The 14,975-nt window shown below is 38.3% G+C and overlaps 1 protein-coding gene across 2 annotated transcripts in view; it reads left to right on the forward strand.

Moving 5' to 3' along the window:
* RASAL2 (RAS protein activator like 2) overlaps positions 1 to 14,975 on the forward strand; it is a 450,535-nt gene that overhangs the window by 196,198 nt on the left and 239,362 nt on the right. For both annotated transcript variants that reach the window (XM_006867078.1, XM_006867077.1), the window contains exon 2: positions 14,805 to 14,932. In XM_006867078.1, coding sequence (XP_006867140.1) covers positions 14,805 to 14,932 — 128 coding nt within the window. The remainder of the gene's footprint in view (positions 1 to 14,804; positions 14,933 to 14,975) is intronic.

Genomic DNA, 14,975 nt, shown 5'->3' on the forward strand with positions numbered 1-14,975 from the left:
ACCCTGTATAGGTTTTACAAAGAGCAGTTGGTGGGTTCTAACCTCCAGCCTTGCAGTTAGTAGTCCAGTGCTTCACCAGGACTACAAATGCTATGCATTAAATTGGTCAAATTAACCTAAATAAAATAATGTATTTCTGCCCTTCTCTGGTCAAAGGCTAGGTATTACGAGCTCTTTTGTGAAGTTTGTATCTACAATGATGGTAAATTTATGGCTCATCAGCAATCAGATATTACGTTGTTAATACAAACCTATGCAGTTCCCTCCTCTTTCCTCCACCTCCACCCCAAGAATATTTGACAGGAAAGGTTTGTTTATATTTAGTAGTGTAGTCCTGAAGATTATTCACAATCTAAATCAGTTTCTTTTACCTCCTACATTTTATTACTTGGTTTTATCATAATAGTTTTGAATAAACAACAACAACAAAAACCCCACCCCTCCGCCATTGAGTCAATTCTGACTCATAACAACCCTATAATGCATACTAGAGCTGCCTCATATGGTTTCCAAGGCTGTAAATCTCTACGGAAGCAGGCAGCCTATATCTGTCTCCCTTTGAGTAACAGGTGGGTTTGAACTACCAACCTTACAATACCAGGACTTCTCTAGTTTTGAATAAGTATAGCAAACTAGCTTATTGTTTCAGATGTGTAAAATACAAAGAGCAAAAATTGTTTTGTATCAAGTTGGTACCAACTTATAGAGACCCTATTGAAGTTGTCAAAGACTTCCTTGTTGTTGGATTGACTATCAACACGCATGGAAGCAGCAGTCTGCTGCACAAGACCTTTTTTAAAGTGTTGAAGAGCAAAGATGTCAGTTTGAAGCCTTAGGTACACCTGACCCAAGCTATGGTATTTTCAGTAACCTCATATACATGCAAAAGCTGGATGTGAATAAGGAAGACTGTAGAAGAATTGATGCTTTTGAGTTACGGTGTTGGAGAAAAATATTGAAAGTGCCATGGGCTGCCAAAGAACCAATAGATCTGTATTGGAAGAAGTGTAGCCAGAGTGCTCCTTGGAGGCCAGGATGGCCAAATATTGTCAGGAGGGACCAGTCGCTGGAGAAGGCTGTCATGTTTGGTAAGATGGAGGGTCAGAGAAAAAGAGGAAGACCCCCAGCGAGATGGATTGGCAATGTGGCAGCATCAGTGGGCTCAATCATGGCAACAATTGTGAGGTTGGCCCAGGACTGGGCAGTGTTTTGTTCTATTGTGCATTGGGTCACTATGAGTCAGTACCGACTTGATGGCACCTAACAATAACAACAACAACAATAACAGTGTAAGGTTTTCAGAGTGACTGGTGAGTCTGAACTACTGATCCTGAGGTTAGTGATACAGTGCTTATCCTACCACGCCACACCAGGACTCCAAGAACAATGATAGCTAGCAGCATTTATTGAGGGATTACAATGTGCCAGACACTGTTCTAAATGCTTAACACTTCTCATTTAATCCTCACTACAACCCTATGAAGAAGACACCATATTGTTCCCATTTTATATACGAGGCACCAGTAGGTTAAGTATATTGACAAGAATTCACAGCTGGTAATTGATAGAGCAAAGTTTTGGAGTGGCTCTGTAGCTTCAGTACTGACTGAGAAACACAAGGTCAGTGGTTCAAACCCACCAGCTGCTTCTCAGGAACCCAGTAGAGCGTCGCTATAATTTGGAACTGACTCAACGGCACTAAAGAACAACAATAATTGATAGAGCAGGAGTTCCTGGATGGCACAAATGGTTAATCACTGGACTACCACTGAAAGGTTGGCAGTTCAAACCTACCCAAAAACTCCTTGAAAGGAAAACCTGATCATCTGCTTGCAAAAGGTCACACCTTGAAAACCCAATGGAAGTGCAGTTCTGTTTGTTCCACACATCTGGGGCTGCCATGCATTGGAATCAAATCACAGGTAATCACTACTACCCACAGCAACAACAACTGTCAGATTAGAACACCTTTTCAGGTATTCTAACTTCAGAGACCCCCACTCATCTGTCAGTCATACTGTGGTGTCTTGTGTGTTGTTGTAATGCTGGAAGCTATGCCATTCATATTTTAAATACCATAAGGGTCACCCATAATGAATAGGTTTTAGATGAACTTCCAGACTAAGACTAGGAAGGAGAGAGGTGGCCTACTTATTAATGTTTAGCCACTGAAAACCTTATGAATAATAGTAGAACAGTGTCAGCACCAGAATATTGTCAGTTATAATGTCAGAAGATGAGCCCCTCAGATTGGAAGGTGCTCAAAGTATGCCTGGGGAAGAGCTGCCTCCTCAAAGTAAAGTTGACCACAATGATGCAAACAGGACAAAACTTTTGGGATCTTTATTTGCTGATGGGGCACAGATCAAAAAGAGAAATAACAGCTGTAAACATCGATTAATAATCAGAGCATGGAATGTAGGAAGTATAAATCTAGGAAAATTGGAAGTTGTCAGAAATGAAATGGAACTTGTGAAGATCGATATCCTAGGTAGTAGTGAGTTGAAATGGACTGGTATTGGCTATTTGAATCTAGCAATCATTTGGTTTACTATACAGGGAATGACAAATTGAAGAAGAATGATGTTGCATTTATCATCAAAAATAACATTTCCAGATCTGTCTGGAAATACAATGCTGTCTGTTGTAGGATAATACCCATTTGCCTACAAGGAAGACCAGTTAATAGCTCTGTTAATTCAATTTTATGCACCAAACACTAAAGCCAATGATGATGCAACTGAATAATTCTACCAGTTTCTTCAGTCTGAAAATGCAATCAATATGTAGTGATAATTACTGATGATTGGGATGCAAAAGTTGGAAACAAAGAGGAAGAATCAGTAGTTGGAAAATACGGCCTTGGAGATAGAAATGATGCTGGAGATCGCATGATAGAATTTTGCAAGACCAATGATGTCTTCTTGCAAATGCCTTTCTTAAACAACATAAAAGACCATTATACACATGGACCTTACCAGATAGCATAAACAAAAATCAAATTGACTATATCTGTGGGAAGAGGTGGTAAAAAAGCTCCATATCTGTCAAAATAAGGCCAGGGGAAGACTGTGGAACAGACCATCAATTGCTCATATGCAAGTTCAAGCTGAAGCTGAGGAAAATTTTTAAAAATCTACTATAGCCAAAATTGATAACCTTGTACACATCCCAGCTCCATTTAGAGATCATCTTAAGAACAGATTTGGTGCATTAGACACTAATGACCGAAGACTAGAAGACTTGTGGGATGACTAGAAGAACATCATACTGGAAGAAAATAAAGATCATTAAGAAGACATGGAAGAAGGGAAAGACCATAATGAATGCCAGGAAAGACTCTGAAACTTGCTTTAAGGTGTAGAGATGCTAAGCAAATGAAAGAAATGAGGAAGTAAAAGTGTTGAACAGAAAATTTCAAAGGGCAGCTCCAGAAGACAAAGTCAGGTATTATAATGAAATGTGCAAAAACCTGGAGTAGGAAAACCAAAAGATAAGAACACTCTCAGCATTTCTAAGCTTGAAAGAACTGAAGAAAACTCAGGCCTTTACTTGTAATGCTGAAGAATTCTATGGGCAAAATATAGAATGATGCAAAAAGCATCAAAAGGAAATGGAACAAGTGCAGTCACTGAACCAAAAAGAAATGAAGGATGTACAACCATATCATGAGATAGCCTATGATCAAGATCCAATGGTAATGAAGGAAGAAGTCCAAGATTTACTGAAAGCATTGGTAGAGAACAAGCCTCCAGGAATTCATGGAATACAAATAGAAATCTTTCAACAAACTGATGCGGCACTGGAGGCAGTCGCTCATCTATGCCAAGAAATTGACAAGACAGTTAATTACCTGACCAGCTGATGGAAGAGATCCTTTACAAAGAGAGTTGCCCCAGTGGATTGCAGAAATCATTGAATTATATTATCAGTATCACATGCAGGTAAAATTTTGCTAAAGATAATTCAAATCTAGCAGCAACAATACATTGACAGTGAAGTATGAAAAGTTCAAGCCAGATTCAGACTTAGACATGGAACGAAGGATATCATTGCTGACATCAGGTGGATATTGGAATACTAGAAAGATGTTTACTTTTATTAACTGTGCAAAGGTTTTTGACTGTGTCGATTGTGACAAGCTATGGATATTATTGCAGAGAATGAGTATTCCAGAACACTTAATTGTTCTCATGAAGAACCTATTAATAGACCAAGAGGCAGTTGTTTAAAAAGAACAAGGGGACACTGAATGGTTTAAAATCAAGAAAGGTGTGCACCAGGGTTGTATTCTTTCATCATACTTAATTCAATTTGTATGCTGAGCAAATACTCTGAGAAGCTGGAATATATGAAGAAAAACGTGGCTTCAGCACTGGAGGAAGGCTTATTAATAAACTGTGATATGCAGATGATGCATCCTTGCTTGGTAAAAGCAAAGAGAACTGGAAATATTTACTGATGAAGATAAAAAACCACAGCCTTCAGTATGGGTTGAACTTCAGTGTAAAGAAAGCCAAAATCCTCACCACTGGCCCAATAAATAACATTATGATAAATGGAGAAAAGATTGAAGTTGTCAAAGACTTCATTTTGTTTGGATCCACCATCAACACTCATGGAAGCAGCAGTCAATAAATCAAATGATATGTTATATTAGACATATTTGCTGCACAAAACCTCTAAAGTGGTCAAGAGCAAAAATGTCGATTTAAGGACTATGATGTGCCTGACTCGAGCCATGATATCTTCAGTAGCCTCCTATGCAAGTGAAGGTTGGACAATGAATATGAAGGATCATAGTAAAATTCAAAAAGGCATTTGAAAAATTCATATGTACTGAAAATTGGAATTAAGTTGTGTTAAATGCCCCCATAGAAGAATCCTAGCAGAGGCCAGTACATACCATGGTACTTAGAGCTAATATTATTTTCCTAAATGTTCCAGGATGCTCTTAGCTTATGTGGGAAATTAAAACCCTAAAGAGCTGTGAGAAATTAAGTTTGAATCTGATGTTCCAAATACTAAAGTATTTGTAAAGAAAAGAATAAATTCCTATGTTCTTAAAATAGACTTGGTTCCTTAGTAGTAATATGTTGCTGTTGTTGAGTGCCTTCAAGTAGATTCTAACTAATTCCGACCCCATATAGGGATTTTGAAGGAGCTCTGGTAGCGTAGTGGTTACGAATCGGGCTGCGAACCTTAAGGTCAGCGGTTCGAAACTACCAGCCGCTCCGCGGGAGAAAGATGAGGCTTTCTACTCCCGTAAGGATTTACACCCTCGGAAACCCTGTACAGGGTCGCTATGGGTCGGAACCGACTCGACAGCACTTAACAACAACAACATAGGGATTTTGAGGAGCGACTGGTGGGTGTGAATCACTCACCTTGTGGTTAGCAGCCCAGTGCTTATTCTACAGCACCACACCACAACTCCTTAGTAGTATAGTAACTAAAATTAAAGTTAAGAATCTGTGGATTCACTTAAAGTTAGTATTTTTTGCCACCCACCTCTGAACCATGATAGAGAAGTTGAATTATGAAGTTATTAAAGTAAATCCTTGTTTTCTTGTCTATGACATTGATAGTTGGACCAATTTAGTTTGGAACTTCCCTTTAATTATTTTCTAATTTGATAGAATCTAGCTATGTATTTTTAAAATAGGAAATATTGCTTTTAAAGTAGACAATGTTATTTTTGTCTTGGTGTAATGTACGATGTTATTTTAAATGTAACTTTAAACCAAGGTACTAAATATTCATAGTTAAAAAGTCAGTTCATTCAATGAGGCTTGATTGAGAAAGCGCAGTGATCTTCCCTGTGCTTTTTTTGTTTCACAGAGTATCCAGACAGTTTGTGCACTACAGAGACACCTATTTTCCTCTCTTTCAGAGGTCTCTTCCACTACTTACCTTAATGCCTGTAAATAACTCATGCATTCACACGTGCACATAATGTAGTCATTTATTCCTTCTTTATCTGCGCTGGTGGCTCTCTGTAGAATAAACACTGGACTTGTATACTACGAGGTCTGCAGTTTGAGCCCATCAGCCGGTCTGCAGGAAAGATGAGGCTTTTTGCTTTCCTGATTTACAGCATCAGAAACCCTATTGTTGTTAAGTGCTGTGGAGTCAGTTCTGACTCAAATCGACCCTGTATAGGGTTTCCAAGGAGCACCTCGTGAGTTTGAGCCATTAACCTTGTGGTTCAAACCAGCATTTCAGTCCAATGCTTTATCTCACAGTTATGATCTAGAATAACAACACAAAATTACTTGGAGTCCTGGTGGTGCTGTAGGATGAACACTGGACTGCTAACTGAAAGATCAGTGGTTCAAACCCAATCAGCTGCTCCTCAGAAGTGGTATACAGGGTTTCTATGAGTCGGAACCTACTCAGTGACACTAAACAACAATAACAACATTCACTTGAGGTCAGGGAGCCCTGTGCCATCAGCGTGGCACAGCTAATTGCAAGGCTGCTGACTCAAAACTACCAGCTGCTTTGTAGGAGAAAGATGAGGCTGTCTGCTTCCATAAAGATTGGATTTACAGTCTTGGAAACCCTGTATAGGGTTGCTATGAGTTTCAGTCGACTTGATGGCAGTGGGTGTTCACTTGGGGCAGTAAGTTGTGATAAATAGAAAGGATTTTCAATCCTAATATAAGTCAGCTAAGTTGTGTAAGGGCAGAGCTGATGTTGTCGACTTACCAGTGACAACTGACTGCTGAGAGTGTTGTTTGGAGAAGTCTAGGAGTCCTGGTGTGGTGCTATGGGTTAATGCACTAGACTGCAAAGTTGGTTCTAACTGCAGGGTTGGTGGTTCAAGCTCACCAGCTGCTCCTAAGAAACGAGCTATGGGTTGGAACCGACTCAATGGAACGTAACAACAACATTATTATTTTCTTGATAATTTTCACTATAGCCTCAATGATTTGTGATTTGAACCGATCAGAAAACAGGCATATTTAACTGCGGTGGAAAGAGGTTGAGCTATTAATGATTTTTAAGGCTGGCAGACTCCTGACAATTTTATTTTTTAACGCAGTCTACTTTCTTTTTTCAGGTAGAGAGACAATGTCACAGTGTTGGCTGGCTATGTAATCACTTGCTAAAAGCTCAAAAACTGATCTTTCAATAGTGGAAAACTATTCACTTCCCCCTTCTTTCCCTTTGCCAGTAAGAATTTCATTTCTTTAAAAGCTTCAATTCTTCCCCCACAGCAACTGCCCCTAAAGGAAAGTGATGAAATTGAATTTAAAAAGAGGCAAGCGTGGGTGTGTATTAATTTAGGAAGAGATACTAAATATAACAAAAGGAATGTTCACTAGATGGTATTTCAGATTAATTCTTAGTGTAGTTCATTTTTCTACCAGTAACAGGAAGATGAAACACAAAAATAATCTTGAGTTTTGGTAAATTAGTAATTCAACATCATGGTGAATGATATAAGGGTGAGATCTGGGATTGAAAGAATACAATATCTGTTTAAGAAAAGGGCTAAATATATAATCATTTTGCTTTGAGTATTTCATATTCTTCTTCCAGGTAAGAGATGTTCAGGTATACTGTTGACTAGGAAGTAGTGATAGAAAGAAGAGAAGCAAGGTAGAACCCCCATAGGGATTGCTTCCCATGCTTACCCAAGTTCTTAAAATACTTAGGCAATAAATAACACCAAAATCAAAATGAGCATTGCTCCAAAGAGAAGTGTTACCTTTATCAAACACTTTTATTGTCTACTCTTTAAGTCATGCCTCAAGGAATTTACTACATTAATATCAGATAACTCATACTGTCCTGTGATAACCAATAAAGCCTAAACCAAACTTAAGCCACTGAGTCGATTCCAATAGTGATCCTGTATAGGGTTTTCAAGATTGAAAATCTTTTTGGGGACAGAAAGCTTCTTCGTTCTCCCATGGAAGACTGGAGGGGTTAAATTGCTGGCCTTGCAGTTAGCAGCCCAACACCTAACTCACAGCACCACCTGGGTTCCTTCTGGTCCATGACAGAGCAGGTTGTTGTTGTTAAGTGCCATTGGTACTGTAGTATAATTTGTTATCCAGAAAGCTCATTGTCATCATGTAAGGACAAGTTAACAGTCAGTCATTTTAGTGTTTGGGTGGTCTAAGAAATTTTTTTGTTTGCTCTGAAAACAACAGCTACTTTCTGACATTTTGATAGAAAACCAAGGATGGAAAGACAATGAAGGAATAAAATAGGTAAAATTAAACTTTATATATGGTAACTTTTATTTCAGATGTCTTCCCTTTCCATACTTTAAAATAAAAGACAATGACTTAGTTGATGGCAATTACACTAGCTCTTAAGCAGACAGTATTGATGTATTTACGAAAAGTAAGTTGTTCATGGATCTCTAATGTATTGTAGGTTTGGGGATTCCCATTGCACTAACTTTTAAGAAGCTACTGCTTGTCAGGTTTTGGTATAGAACTAGAGAAGAATATCTACAATTATCTGAAAATGCTGTTAAAATACACCTTTTTCTCTTTGACATATCTGTGTGACTTCAGATTTTCTTCATACATTTCAACCAAAAAAGCAACAGATTGAATGTAGAAACAGATGTAGGAATCCAGCTGTCCTTGATTCAGCCAAACATTAAAAAGATTTACAAAAGTGTTAAACAATGTCACTCTTCTCAGTAAAATTTTTCTTGAAAATAGTTACATTTCATTAAAAAATATGTTATGTTAACACAAAATGGGCTTGCTATATTTGCTTTTAAATGAATTAGTAATTTTTAGCTTTCTCAGTTTTAATTTAAATATGATAAATATTGATAGATATAACCCACATAAACAAAAGCTCTTTCAGGTCCTCAATAAAATCTAAAGGGATCCTGATAACAAAAACTGTGAGAGCAGCACATCTATGGAACAAAATCCAATGTTAGGGAAGGACTTTACAAAGTGATACATTGGGTAACCTCTGATTCTTGTTAATGTTTCCAAAGCTATTCCATTTTCACAATGAAGCCATCATTCCATTACTGTCTGCATCCTCATAGGAATGGGATAGAGCAAATCTAATTGTTTTGTTTATAATTTTGCAACTAAGATTCTTCTCTGTAATTCTAAGTTACCCTTTTCACTAGTGAATTTTAGAGACTTACAAGTATTAGAAGTCACAAGTTAGAAGTTACTGGAGATACATACATACATACATATATACACACACACACACACACTTTTTTTGTTTATGTGGGTTATATCTATCAATATTTACCATATTGAAACTAAAACTGAAAAAGCTGAAAATTACTGATTTCACACACACACACACACACACACACACACACACACACACACACACATCTGGTAGCTTAGTGGTTGCGAATCGGGCTGCAAACCGCAGAGTCAGCAGTTGGAAACTACCAGCTGTTCCGTGGGAGAAAGATGAGGCTTTCTGCTCCCGTAAAGATTTACAGCCTCGGAAACCCTATACAGGGTTACTGTGAGTCAGAACTGACTCCACGGCACATAACACAACAAATACACACACACACACATGTTGTTATTAAGTGCCGTCGAGTCTATTCCGACCCATAGCGATCCTGTATAGGGTTTCCAAGGAGCAGGTGGTGAGCTTGAACCACCATCTTGCAGTTCAGACGACTTTGAAGTCTGACACATTAGTCCACAGTGCCACACCAGCTATGTATACATGTATGTATGTATATATATAAACCAATATATGTATGTTGCTGTTAAGTGCCTTTGAGTTAATTCCGACCTATAGAGACCCTGTATAGGGTTTCCAAGGAGCAACTGGTGAGTTTGAGCCACTGACCTTGCAGCTCAAACGACTTTGCAGTCTAATGCATTAGCTCACAGCACCACACATTTTGGTTTAAATCAGTAAGGGAAAACTGCAAAAATCTGACATTGTCCAATTAATATAGTCCCAGTATACAGGTCTTACAGGGGTACTATTAACTTTCAGTCAGCCATGGAAATAAGGACTCGATAGCCTGAGATAATAAATCTGCAGGTTATTTAAAAGTCTCAATTTATCTTCTTACTTAAAATTATTTCAAATTTTTAGTCTAAATGTGCTAAAAAGACCATCACCAAACCCCCATTCATTTCTTCTCTTGTTTTCTTTCTTGGTATGCACTATTAAAAAAAAAAAATCATGTGAAATGGGGATTAGATGGTAAAATAAAATTTAAAAAGCAAGCAAACAAACACAACCAACAAACCATAAGCTATAAAAATTATTTTGTTTTCTTTATGGTGTTGGAGAATATTGATGGTACCATGGACTACAAGTGTAGCCAGAGTGTTCCTTGGAAGCCAGGATGGCCAGACATCATCTTTCATACTTCGGACATATTGTCATGAGGGAGCAATCACTGGGGAAGGATATCCTATTTGGTAAAGTAGAGGGTCAGAGAAAAAGAGGAAAACCCCTAATGACATGGATTGGCACAGTGGAAGCACCCATGAGCTCAAGTGTAACAGCGATTGTGAGGTTGGCCCAGGACCAGGCAGTGCTTCATTCTTTCGTGCAGAGTCGTTATGAGTCATAACAACTCAACTGCACCTAACAACAACATAAAAATTATTGAATGGTTAATCAGTGTCTCAATTTCAACAACATTTTTTAAAATATAGGAGTTGTTGTTGTTAGGCGCTGTCGCGTTGGTTCCAACTCATAGCAACATTATGCACAGTAGAATGAAAAACTGCCCGGTCCTGAGCCAACCTCACAATTGTTACGTTTGAGCCTATCTCTGCCACTGTGCCAGTCTATTTCATTGTGGGGTGGAGGTGGGCGTCTCTCCTCTTTTTCTCTTACCCTCCATTTTACCAAGCATGAAGAACTCCAGGGACCAATCCTTCCTGATAATACGTCCAAGTATGAGAGAAGTCTCCCCATCCTGGCTTGTAAAGAGCATTCTGACTGAACTTCTTCCAGCACAGATTTGTTTGTTCTCTGGCAGTCCATGATACTTTTAATATTATTCTCCAACACGATAACTCAAATTTATCAATTCTTCTATGGTCTTCTTCAGTCATTCTTCAACTTTCACACGCATAGGAAGCTATTAAAAATACCATGGCTTGGGTCAGGCACACCTTAGTCCTCAAACTAACATCTTTGCTTTTGAACACTTTAAAGAGATCTTGTGTAGCAAATTTGCCTATTGCAATATTTCACTTAATTTCTTTATTGCTGCTTCCATGAGTGTTGTTAGTGGATCCAAGCCAAATGAAATCTTTGACAACTTCAATCTTTTCATTTATCATGGTGTTATTTATTGGTCCAGTGGTGAGGATTTTTGTTTGTATTTTGAGATGCAACGTATACTAAAGGCTGAGGGTCTTTGGTCTTCATCAATAAGTGTCTGAAGTCTTCTTGGCTTTCAGCAATCAAGGTTGCATCATCTGCATATTGCAGGTTTTTAATGAGTCTTCCTCCAGTCTTAATGCCATATAATCATATTATCTAGCATTGCAGATTATTTGCTCAGCATTTAGATTGAATAAATGTGGTAAAATATAGAAGTATTATACCTAAAGATTTCATCCCACTTTTAGCACTGGGAAGGGTGACTTGGAAGTCCCAAAGCATGAAGCTTTGTCTTATTTTCACAATACCTTGGAAAAACTGGAGTCCTTGGGAGGTGCTGGCTATGAACCAAAAAGTTGGAGGTTGGAGTCCATCCAGCAGTGTCTCAGAAAGGTCTGGCAGTCTGCTTCTGAAAAATGATCCTTTGAAAACCCCATGGAGTACATTCTACCATGGTGCAAATGGAGTTACCACGGGTCAGAAATAATGACAACTGCTTATAAAGAAAGTAGGAACAAAGCTCGGATTAGTCAAAAGGAGAGCTTTAGAGAGGGAGACTTTAAGAGTTTTACTCAAGGTATTCAGTGTAGACACTAATTTATACCTTGTCAGGATAGGTGGGTTATGCTATAAATTTAGAATCTTATATTCTTAATGTTTATGGATGGGTTGATTTGGTCTATCAGTGTATTCTTAGAACATATCAGACTAATATTCAAATTAAACCTAGAGTAAGTTCTTAGGTCATGAATGTTAACTTAAGCCAAAAAGTTAGTCATATGAATAAAAACTTGTCTAGGCCACAAAACTTCCACATTTCCACTTAAAGTGGGTGTATCCCTTTCTGTTGAAGTGGTCTTGGTGTTTGACTCTAAAAATAGGGCCTCTATTATAGCAAAAAGGAGCTCTGGTAGCGTAGTGGTTACGAATCGGGCTGCGAACCTTAAGGTCAGTGGTTCGAAACTACCAGCTGCTCCGTGGGAGAAAGATGAGGCTTTCTACTCCAGTAAAGATTTATACCCTCGGAAACCCTGTACAGGCTCGCTATGGGTCAGAACCGACTCGACGGCACTTAACAACAACAATTAATAGCAAAAAGCTTTCCCATTGTATGTCCACATCATGTGAAGAAAATCATGGCTTTTGACATGGCTTGTAAGTGTAGACAAGAATAACCTACATTTGTCAAAAATATTAAGTGTCAGTTTCTTTATTTAAGATGCATTTGTAACAGATAGCTAAAGCTGCTTAGAACACTGAGAGAATTTGGTGGGATACATGGTGTGGAATGGAGAAGTTACAGAGGCAGCAGAGTTAGTGTCCTGTGCAATTGTTTTTAAGGGCTGTCAAGTCGGTTCTGACTCAGTGACCTTGTATAGGATTTTTGAGGAGCAGCTGGTGGGTTTGAACCACCGACCTTGTGGTTCACATGCTGACTTTGTGATCTGATGCTTTAATCTTACAGCGCCACACCAAGACTCAAGCTAAACCACTGCCATTAAGTTAATTCCAACTCATATTGACCCTGTACTGGGTTCCCAGGGCTGTAAATCTTTACGGGAGCAGGAAGTCTCATCTTTTAACCTTTGAGTGGTTTATGGGCTTAAACTGCCATTACCATTCTGGGCTTATCTTACAGTGGTACCAGGCAGAAAAATGATGGAGGGGGAAAAGGAAAGGAAACAGAACTTGTAAGAATTAGTTACATATCCAGCCAGGCCTTAGTCACAAATTGGTCCTTGGATCTTCAATTCTATTTTAAGCTCCCCAAAACATGCAAAGCAGCAACAACTTCAGACAGACTTTTAGAGAAGAAAGCAGGTTAAGCCAGAAGAAATAACGAAGCAATTTTTAAAAGAAACTTATACCTAACAGCCCTAATTGCTGACTTGTTACTACTTTCTACGTAATTCATGCATATTTGGACAAATATAATATAAAATGCTTAGGAAATAATTTGGATTTCTTTGAAGTCAATACCAGCAATACCTCTCATCTCCCTGGCAGAAGATACAAAAATTCATAGAAGGCAATAATAATAAGTGCAGTGTAGTGGTGTTACGAATCGGGCTGTGAACCACAAGGTCAGCAGTTCGAAACTACCAGCTGTTCCGCGGGAGAAAGATGAGGCGTTTTGCTCCCGTAAAGATTTACAGCCTCGGAAACTACCCTGTACAGGGTCGCTATGAGTCGGAACTGACTCCACGGTACACAGCCATCACCAATAGATTGAATATGCTTATTATGATAGAGAGCACTGTTCTTTCATATGATAATCATTAGACTGTAAATCACAAGGTCTGTGGTTCGAGCCCACCAGCCTTACCACAGTAGAAAGATGAAGCTTTCTGCTCCTGCAAAGATAAAAAGAAATCTTACACAGGTCACTGTGAGTTGGAACAGATTCAAAGGTACTTAACAACAAACTATGATTAATAGTTCTCATTAAATCTTATCATGGTTTAAAACTTTCATGGATGCCTTTTTGTAACCTTATTATTTCAGTTTAAATTGTTCTTGTATAATAACTGAACAGTATTAATAATGTATTTAAAATAATCCTTCCCTTTACGTTCTTAAGAGGAATTAGTCCTTAGTGGCTAAAGAACTTTTAAATATATATTGAATTTTGAAAAAAGCCTTCTGTAATGGGTCTAATGTGTACTTAAAATTAAGATGTGATCTATGTTTCACCATGGCTCATATATTTCACAACAGTTGAGTGAATATTCCACACAAAAAATTTTAAAGTAGCAGAGATATTAGTAACCATGTATTTTATAAGGAAATGAGACATTTTTGATGAGTTGAGACATTTTACACCTTCATCTCTAGTAGACAGGAGGTTATGGCAATCCAAATAAATTTACATGTCTATGTGAAGAATATTATTGTAGATGTTTTTAAGCTCTTACTGGCCTCTAGTGGTAATACGGTGCAATAGTTGAAAATTTTCTATTTCTTGCAAGTGACTAGAAAGAAAGCCATTTAAAAGGCATGGCCTATACAGGGTCGCTATGGGTCGGAACCGACTCGATGGCACATAACAACAACAACAACCAGTAAGTGCACACTTTGACTACTGGGTCATGTTACATGTAATATCATCTTCCTCCAGAAGACTAGAGGTTATAGCTTTTGTTCATTCTCTCTCGTACCCCCACCTCTTTATTTGAAATGATAACTGGTTTAGTCTTGAAGCAACTTCCCATTATTTTAGTGCATGCACTCCGGTGATTTCTGTGTCAAGTTTGTGTTAACTTTTTTCTAGAGTCTTTCAGCCTTCTTTGTAGATTGTAGGGCCAGTGTCTCCTTCTTCTGTATATAATGGCATTTATTAAGATGAAGCTTAGGTTTTCAGTTGACCACTGGGGATTCATGTTTAGATTTACCCCCTTAATTTGCTTTTAAAGAATCCTACATTTGGAATACTACTTTAGAAGCATGATAAATAATTGTCTTTTTTTTCTTTTATCACACAGATGTGAAAGGGCCACCTACCCACCGTCTGTCTTGTGGTCAGTCACCCTACACTGAGACAACAACATGGGAGCGGAAGTATTGCATACTTACAGACAGCCAGTTAGTGTTGCTTAACAAGGAGAAGGAGGTGAGATGGATATTGCTAAGAAAAACTACTTCCCTTTTCTAAC

The sequence above is a fragment of the Chrysochloris asiatica genome, unplaced genomic scaffold, assembly GCF_000296735.1.
Source record: "Chrysochloris asiatica unplaced genomic scaffold, ChrAsi1.0 scaffold00100, whole genome shotgun sequence".
In the NCBI taxonomy this organism is placed as follows: domain Eukaryota; kingdom Metazoa; phylum Chordata; class Mammalia; order Afrosoricida; family Chrysochloridae; genus Chrysochloris; species Chrysochloris asiatica.